Source organism: Chaetura pelagica, unplaced genomic scaffold (assembly GCF_000747805.2).
Source record: "Chaetura pelagica isolate M959 unplaced genomic scaffold, ChaPel_1.0 scaffold725, whole genome shotgun sequence".
NCBI lineage: Eukaryota > Metazoa > Chordata > Aves > Apodiformes > Apodidae > Chaetura > Chaetura pelagica.
Window position 1 is genome coordinate 97,265 of NW_009953490.1, and position 8,988 is coordinate 106,252.

An 8,988-nucleotide genomic window follows, 5' to 3' on the forward strand; every position below is an offset into this window, starting at 1 on the left:
TACTCCCGTCCCCCGGGAAATCCCCGGGCGGGGATGCCAAGCGCGCCTGCCGGGCGCCCCTTAAGTGCATATCCACACGTTTATGCGTAACACATGAATGTACACACACGCGTGTGTGGGTATATATATAAAAATATATATAAAAATACAATTTTTAAGATAACCTTGATTCTGGAATCAAGAGTTTACAATTTAACATCTTGCAGTCGCAGTATCCTGGCTCCTTTTAAAAACGTGTCTTAGACACATCCTTTTAAGAAGAACCTAATACAGATACCTCAAAGGATAGAAACGTGCAATTTGTCAGTAATCTGAGGTCTATTCTCTTGCTTGCAGGGAGAACATTAGCTACAGCCTTGGCCTGTACTAAAGCCTGCCTGACTGCTCCCATTCCAGCTTTTCTTTTGAGTGATATATTTTTTATACTTCTACTTACTGGATTTAAATCCTCAAGACACAGTCTCTGCTTGGAAATTGGTTTGTTTTTCTTTTTTTGTTTGAACCGTTAGCTCAGCTGTTTGTGAGCCCAGAGAGAATGGAAAACAAAATTCTTTCTTCAAAGAAAAACAACTCTGGTGACTTGTTTTGGAAATGCCAGCGCATCGACACGGCGAGAGTGCCGAAGCCTGGGGTGGGAACAACCTCACTGAGTTTTGGAGCGTTCCGGGGAAAGCTGGGGTTTAATAAGGCCAAGCATGGCCCTTTCTTCCACACACGTGGGTTTCTGGAGCAGTGTGTTGTTTTTCCATCATGGCATACTGCTCCCAGCCAGCGAGGCCGTGCTCACTATATGCTGCAGCGAAATGAAAGGCTGCAGTAAAGAAGCAATTTATGGTGAACACAGAACATGGACATTATTTGGATGAATACACCCTCAGGCAGAGGGCCAAGACAAGCCCTCTGGCACACATACATCTTTATCTACTGTTTAAATGTAGCCTTCAGGCACTCCCGACGTGTCACTGGCTGCTGCCCCACGCTCCTGGCAGCCAGGGCTGTCCCCACACTGCAGGGTGGCACAGCCATCCCTCCTGCCCCGGGACTCCATGTGCTGCATGGGAACAGCCTCCTGTCGACTCCGCTGAGCTAAACCCTGCAGTGGGAGGGAGGCTGCCGTGGTACAAGACACCAGCGGTTATGCCCCTGAGTTGCTTTGCCCAGCAAGAAGCCACAGCCCCCGCTGCAGTTGGTGGACCCCCCCTGCCACAACCGCAGTCAGATACCCCGGAGGAAGGAGGTGTCGGTACGCTTTCGTTCCGCATGTGCTCGCTGCCTTGCAGGCTTTGCTGCAGGAGCAGCCCCTGAGGAGCCCTGGACGCCTGCAGGCGCCGCGGCTGAGGCAGCTGGTGCTCTGGGATCAGTGCTTACCAAGCCCCTCGGGCATCAGTCTCCAGTGCTCATGCATTTGTTGCTGCCAGCACTGCACAAGCAGCACCATCGATCCCTCATGCTGTGGTGTGCTGGGAGGTGATGTTGTCCTATGCCAAGAGTGCCCTCCCTGTTGCCCTCCAGCCCCAGGCTCGGGGCAGAAGGAGGAAGGAACTCGCAGAGAAGAGTGGCTTTTGAAAAGCTGAAGTCTTCTCTGCCAGAAGCCATGTGGCAGTGTGTGAGCAGGAGAAGCCCAGGGCAGAACTCAAGGGAAAAAAAGGGGGGGAAGATGCAATTTGGGGACCTTAAAAGTAATGAGGATCCTGTCAAAGAGACCTCTGTTTTCTGGTGCTCTAACTCAGTAAATATTTTTGTCTTGTTTCCTAAGGAAAAATACTCATTCCATTTTGGGGACAGGAGACACACACATCAATCTCCTTTCAATTTAATTGAATTTAGGCAAAGAGGCAGGGATCTCAAGGGTATCAACTCTGGGAAACAACGCAGCAAGGGCAGAGAGTCCATGCAAACCCTCTTGGACAACCTCCTTCACCTTCCTCCCTTGATCCATCTCTCTTTCCACACACAGATTAAATTCCCTGTATTCTCCCTGTGGCCAGTCACCTAATCCCTCCACAAGCCTATCACAGCTCCAGCACCTCTCAGGAGAGTAGCTGCCTTTGGAAGGTGTTTACACCACATACAGCCCTATGCTTTTAATCAAGGTGGAATAGGGCTCACAGCTGGCAAAGGGAAGGTGCCGTGAACACACCTGGAAGAATCCAATGACTGCCACCTCAGCACCACTGATGAAGGCTTCTGCATCCTCAACACTGTTCAACAGGATAGGTTTCTCTGCAGCGCCAGCTTTGCCTAGAAAGGAGAGGTCAGGGTGGGACAGAGGGGACACACAGAGCAGCTCAGAGAGCCTTCCCCCAACAGGTACCCAAGCACCCCACATTACAAGCTCATCCATACAGCTCTCCTGCAAGCTTGACACAATGCTTGCACAGTACACCCTGGGTTAGGAGGACTCCCCACAGCAGACCCAGCCTTTCCCCAAGCCAGGAGGAAAGCTCACTTACTGTGGGATGCAGAGCCACCGTCTCCAGAACACCCTGCTGGGGAGCCCCCGGTGAGCAGGATAATGAAGAGGCATGGGAAGACTGAGGTGACCATGGTGCCAGCTTGCCTTCTTCTCATCATGCCACCCTGCTCCAGTCGTCTCCTCAGCAAGAGACACGTCAGCTACTCTAGGGGCCCACAGCCATTCCTGGGGCCGTGGGAAGGGAGCAGCTGGCCCAAGAAAAAGCCTTCAGCGCCTGAGATAACTGCTATGCTAGGAGAGAGCCCCTGCCTGCTGTGCCAGCACCAGCCTTGGAGAGCCTCACCAACACTGCCACCAGCATCCCCTCACCCACAGTGCTGCACACCCCAGCTACCCTGCAAACTGTGTGACCCAGAGCCCTAATTAGGTGAGAACATCCCTTCAGGAGGAAGGAGCTGCTGCTTTTCTCCAAGGGCTGAGGCCCAGAGGCTGATGTTCCCTTGTGCTTGGCCAGCAGGGCAGCCATTGGGACATGCAGCTCTTGCGCTGGCTCTGGGGAACACCTAGGGTGGAGTTAAAAGCGAGGGGGCTGTGTTACAGTTGCATGGGCTCGTTCAATTGTAACCCAGCTGTCTACCCCTGGAGCCTACCCCCATCACAGGCCAAACCTTGGGCTTCAAACAAGGATTCCTGAAGGAAGCAGCTTTGAAATAATTTACTTATGGAATCAGGTTGCAGCTTTGAAGGAGGGCTACTTCCCTTCCCAACCATGGCCTTAAGCTTTCCTATAATGCAGTTGCCATGTACACACCCCTGAAAAACATACTCTAGAAAAAGAATGTGACACTCATGCAGAAAAGAAGATAGAAACTGGTTTTATTCTTGGGACACTGAAGTCTTGTTACAGCATCTAGCTGCATTCCCCCTGACTGGTTTTGCCTGCACAAGGATGGAGTTCAATGGGGTAGGGCACCAAACACAGACCAGGAGACCATCATGGAAGGTAAGTAACCATTTACAATGAGTCAGAGCACATGGCAATTGTAACTCAGATCGGGATTCTCCAGGGACCAGTCCGCCCTGCCAGGTGATTTTGTTTCCTAGAAAAGGCACTTCCGGGACCGGAGTTAGTACAGAAGAAATGGATGCAGCAGGAGAAAGGGGGGAGATGCTTCCCAATTTAACCCATTACATGTCATGATGGGGCAGTGGTGAGAATGGGCAGGTTATTTTCAGTGTATCAGAAGCAGCAGCAAAGGCCGCCCGCAGGCCTGTGCATTGGCCGAGGCTGGCACAGAGCCCCAGTGCCCGTGGGAAGGGCTGCCAGGGCTGTGGCCGGCCATGGGGGCAGGAATGAGCAGCGTGGTGGGCATGGCCCACCTGGAGGCAGGTGCAGGAGGCAAGGGGATGGGAAGGGGGAAGGCAAACGGGATGAACTCATTCTGTCCATTCCTTCTTGATGGACAGGTTCCACTCCCAGGTGAGATGGTCGTGCTTGTCATCATCCGTGAAGAAGGACTTGTTGTGATAGGTGCCTCGAGCCAGCATACCCTTAGGAGCCTCCTCAACAGGCGTCAGGAACTCGTACTCCTCTGGCCGTGGCCCATAGCTGCCCACCATGAATGTGGCTTTGTCCACTAGGAGAAAAAAAATCCACAGGGGATGAGCCCCTCAGGTGGGAAATTATAAAAGAGAGAAGAAGCCACAAGCACGAGTACAGACAGAAAGGAGATAATGGGGAGAGAAAGGAATGGTCCATGTCAGCAAGGGGAACAGAATCAGTGAAAAAAAGTGTGTTAGTGAAGCAGAAGGACAGCTGGAAGGATAAATGCATGGATAGGCAGATGGACAGGCAACTCAGTGACCCTCTAAAAGTACGTGCTGCTGGAAGGGAGTGAGTACACCCAGCATATTGCTCAAGATCTCTCTTGATCCCCAGCTACTCCTCCTTTCTGGTGAGAATACACCATTTACGTGTCTTGAATGAGATGCTTGAGTCTTCGAGGTGCTTCATGCAAAAAAGCACATGGGATGAGTGTGTGTAAAATGAGGTTTTCCTCTGCCTTGTCCAGGCAGGGCAGAACTGCACAAAGAGGAGAGGCCATGAGCAAAAACAAGGCTCTCAACACAGCAGGAAGCTTTGTAGAACAGCTCTGAATTTTACCAAGTGCATTTGGAAGAGTTTCCAGGGGGTGGGAAGCTCCACACAGGCTGAGCTGCTCTACAGGAGGTGGGGGAGGAGGTAAAGAACTATGTGGGGAGAGGAAATTGGTGGCAAGCACTGTCTAAACAGTGTCTCTGGGGACTTTGCTGCTGCAGACAGTGGTGCAGCATACAGACACTAGAGCTGGCTCGTACCGAGTTCACACAGGCACAGGAAACAGTTGGCCTGGGTGATGCAGCGTGCAGGTTAACACACTCTGCTGGGAAGTTTGCATCCTGACTGGTGGTGCAGGGGGGTTCCTCGGGGTCAAGGGAGGCTCTGAAAAACAGGAATGCTTCTTGGAGCAGAGGAAACACAGGGGTAGGTGCACTGGTGTGCAGGGCACAAAGGTCTCTTACTCACCCTTCACCCCTGTCCGGTAGGTGTGCTGCACGTATTTCAGTCCTGACACAATGTCCCTGTTTACCTGCAAGAAGTGACCAGAAGTAAATGCCACAGGAAGGGTTTTGGTCCTGTATCTGCTGATTTCCTCTTTCTTGAGAGACATACCCATCGTTGCTCCCTACATCACTGCTCTCAAAGGCTCAGGGCAGGACACATTGTGGGAAGTCCTAACATGACTTTTCCATAGGCACCTGGAGACCTACAGCATCCTCTGTGTATCTCCTGCACTTGTCCATCCTTTCCCTAACTTTGAAGCTGACTGGAGCACACCAGTCAGCTTTGCAAGACAGGCTGATGAGGACAAAGAAAAGTGAAGTGGGAGTTCCCAGTTAATAATTTTCATATTGAAAACCAGACATGGGTGACTAGAGTCATCCCTCCAGCACATACAGGTGGGCAAGATTAGATAAGCACTCCCAGCTGCCCTCTAAGTTCCATGGGGAGCTGGTAAGTTTCTCTTCAAGAGACAGAGGGACAGTTTTGTTGATAATCTTTGCTCCAATCTCCCATGGATAGCTTGCTGTCCCCTCCTCCAGAATGCACTGTCTCCCTGCAGCACTACTCAATCTGGAAACAAGACAGGCAGATCCTTTTACATCCCAAGGGAGAATTCACATAGTGCCAGCTCTTACCAGCCTTGGGACTGAGGGAGGGAATTAGAATAACTTGTCTGGCTCCAAGCGCCTCCTGTCAGCAGGGCTCAGATACAGAGAGAAATACTGCATAGCACAAAGGAGAGTTGGAGGTGTCTCTAGGGACAAAGTAATCTCTGAGAAAGCAAGCAAGCCTCAGAGAAGGGAAATCTCTTACAGAACCCACAACATTAACGCTTTCCCTCCTCCATGTCAGGAGAACTAAGCTCCATCTCTTTTTGCCTTCTCTGCCAAAGCCAGCATTGTCTGCAGCAAACATGATGAGATGATCACTTCAGTGCTGGATGCCATAATGCTGTGTGGCCAACTTTCATTTTCAGCTGGACATAGAAGAAATGGCTGACATGCTGGTTAATGGGAGAGGGAGAGAAATTAGTCTGTTTGGCTATCTCGTGACCCAGATGAACTCGGGTATCATCAGCCAAAGACTACAGTATTAAACCTTTTTTATGCATACAAAAAGCCCAGCAATGCGGACTGAACTTCATGAAAAACCATTATTTATTCTCCTCCCCGTCCATCCCCACTTTGTGTGAATTAAAGATTTTCTGTTGGCTAAGGTGAAGCCAAACTTGGCCAAAACTACTCATCTGGCTTCCGAAAGCAGCTTCTTCCAAGGGAAGAGCAAACAGAAGCAATTCCCTGTAAAAAAATGGTCTCTTGTTGGGTAAAATGACACCTGAAGCTAGGGGACCTTTACAAGGGTGAAGCTTTCAGGCAGGCATGCTGCCTGGCTCTAGTTATCTGATAGACTGCCAGGGACTGTCCTCCACAACCAATGAGAAGCAACAGGAAGGAAAACAACTCACTCTGAAGTGGATCTTAACTCTGTATTCCACTCCTTCCTTTAATACAAAGGTCTCTTTCTTGAGTGCTTCAAGGTCACCTGTAATGAGAAGACCAAGCCATTAGCTAGAGCTGTCACAGCAAGAAGAGACCACACGTGGGGGAATGGGGTGGGATTGGTGGCAGAGGTAAGCATCCCTTTGAAGGATGACACACCTATAAAGTGAGTATGCGCAGGTCTGTGTAAGCAATCGCACTGTGAGAGCAGACACAGAGGAAAGCCTGGGTGTACATATGTGGCTGTGCCCACATCTATGAAGATAATGCTTAAACACAGGTCTAGGCACATATACACAAAGATATTTATGCACAGACTCATCGTCAGGCATCTGCAGGAGTGTGTGTGTGCGCTTCGCCCGTGCCCAGCCTGGCTTGGGTGAGCAGAGCATGTTTTGCAGCTCCCGCCTGACTTGTGAGGCTGCCCAGGCTCTGCAGGGCTCTGCGTGGTTTGGTTGAACAGGAAGCCTCTCTGCTCCTCCGGACCCAGCTTCCTCTCTCTGCAGAAAAGCCCATATAAGGTGAAGCCTGGTTCTCTCTTCATGTCCCCAGCAGCCGGAACTGTAGTATTGCTTGATTCTGAAGTTTCAAAACAGCCCGTTACCCGAACACATGCACATCCCTTGCTTGTGAGGTCTCATTGAAAGGAAGTAAGAAGACAGGAGAAACCAAGGAGACCTTAGAGCAGCCTAGATAAAGAAAAAGACTCTCGACATTTCCCTGTGTTACATCTCCTTTTCCATATGTATATACCTTAAATAAGAAACAAGGCTAAGACGCTCTCAGAGTTCCTCTAGATCCCACTGCAGCATCCCAAGGAAAAATTCCATTTCAATTTGAAGCAGGCCAGAGCATTTGCTTGTTCCCCTTAGTGCCCAAGGACAGAGTCTGTGCCTACCTGTGAGGTCCATAGTGATCGGTCCTGGAGCAGAGTCACATACCAGAGTGAGTCGAGTGACCACCACGTTGGGAGCTGTTGGGTCTGCAGGTAAGAAAGCCAGGGGCAAGCTGTCAGCTTGCAAAATTAAATGGTAGGGGAAGGGGATGACACTGAAGAAACAACATTGCTCTCCCACACAGAAACTTCCTGGAACACCCAGTAAGGCCAGGTTTCTCTCAGCAGAAGAGAACTATGCATCTACCCCAGTCCTTCAACATGGATCCCTCCAGCCTCCACCCCAAGACCTAGAGGAGGTCTTTCCACTACAGGAGACTCCCCTTTTAAGATCATCCTGAGCAACAAGGCTTCCTTTCAGCATAGGCTGGTCCCCTCATGTTTCTAACCCCTCAAGGGTCCCCCAAGGTCCCCACACCTCACACCACAAGACCTACACATCTCCCATCACAAGTCCCTTTCTGATGCCAGCACTCCCTAGTAACCTTACACCTAATGCTCAGAGCATCCTTCCTGCTTTCTTTACATGCATCTCTCCACCTGCCCATCCCCAGTCCTCCAGCAGAAGCAGTACATGTGCCTGGCCAAACAAGCTCCCTCTTCTTTGAGGCCACCTTGCTCCATCCCCACAGCACACTGTTGCAACGCATCTCCCCAATTTCCTCCTACGAGCATGCCCCAGCCTACCTACTACCACAGGTCCATCTCCCAGCAGGGACTTCTTGTACTTAGCGAGGCTTTCATCATCCTTGTCCAACTCTTGCAGCTCCTGCAGTGTTTTCTGAGGAGGAGGTTTGTAGTTGAGTTTCCCATCCAGCTCATCATCATCTTCCTCCACATGAGGTTCTTGGGTCTTCTCAGTCATGGTCACTCAGTCTGGGTAACAGAGGAGAGGACAGTCAACGGGATTGCTCGGTGGGGGGGGTAGTGTCCCTGGAGGGACAGGCTCTGGCACCGTGTGGCTCAGTCCCCCAGAGAGGCAGGAACCTGCTCAGCACTGAACGCAGCAGGATCGTTACAGGCAAATGGCACCGGTGATCAGCTGCAACCCCGACACTGCTGTGCCAATGTTCTGCCTGGAACACAATCCCCCCCTGCCCCCTCTCCTCTCCCTGCAGGCACCACGCGCACACGCAGACCTACACCGTCCTTCCCTCCCAGGGAGGAGGCGCAGGAGGGGAGGCTGAAGGCTGTGATTTACAGCCCCTCTGCAGCGCGGCTGCTGCCCGGCACCCCGGCCAGCCCGAGGCGGCCGCGCACAAAGAGCCACTGCCACGCGCCGGGGAACGGGGACACACGAGTGAAGCCATGGCCAAAGGCTTCGTTCACTCACTCGCAATGGGTTAAAAGCCATATTTCATGGAAAGATCAAATACCTGACAGCAACTCCCTTGTATTATAGCAAGCTAGCTGAAGCCCTTAACAAAACACACCTGCTACAACCTATCGCCCGTGTTCCAGTTGCTTGCTCCAAGGAACAAACAGCTCACTTCAGGCACCAATCAGGTGTCCTTCCCATGGAGGAAGGAAGCACAACGTGACTGCATCCAGCCCAGCTGCAGAGCAGCCATGT

General features: G+C 51.4%; 2 protein-coding genes across 2 annotated transcripts in view; both read right to left on the bottom strand.

Moving 5' to 3' along the window:
- ERP27 (endoplasmic reticulum protein 27) overlaps positions 1 to 2,574 on the bottom strand; it is a 17,562-nt gene extending 14,988 nt beyond the window's left edge. Inside the window, exons 1-2 of the mRNA XM_009999033.1 lie at positions 2,454 to 2,574; positions 2,141 to 2,241 (exon numbers count right to left, since the gene is read on the bottom strand). Coding sequence (XP_009997335.1) covers positions 2,141 to 2,241; positions 2,454 to 2,574 — 222 coding nt within the window. The remainder of the gene's footprint in view (positions 1 to 2,140; positions 2,242 to 2,453) is intronic.
- Positions 2,575 to 3,266: 692 nt separating this feature from the next.
- Positions 3,267 to 8,302, bottom strand: ARHGDIB (Rho GDP dissociation inhibitor (GDI) beta). Its single transcript, XM_009999015.1, has 5 exons — positions 8,103 to 8,302; positions 7,419 to 7,502; positions 6,487 to 6,563; positions 4,983 to 5,046; positions 3,267 to 4,053 (listed from the first exon to the last, which is right to left on the bottom strand). Exons 1-5 carry the CDS (start codon positions 8,278 to 8,280, stop codon positions 3,854 to 3,856), a joined length of 603 nt encoding a protein of 200 aa, XP_009997317.1. The 5' UTR covers positions 8,281 to 8,302; the 3' UTR covers positions 3,267 to 3,853.
- Between the last annotated feature and the right edge of the window lie 686 nt (positions 8,303 to 8,988).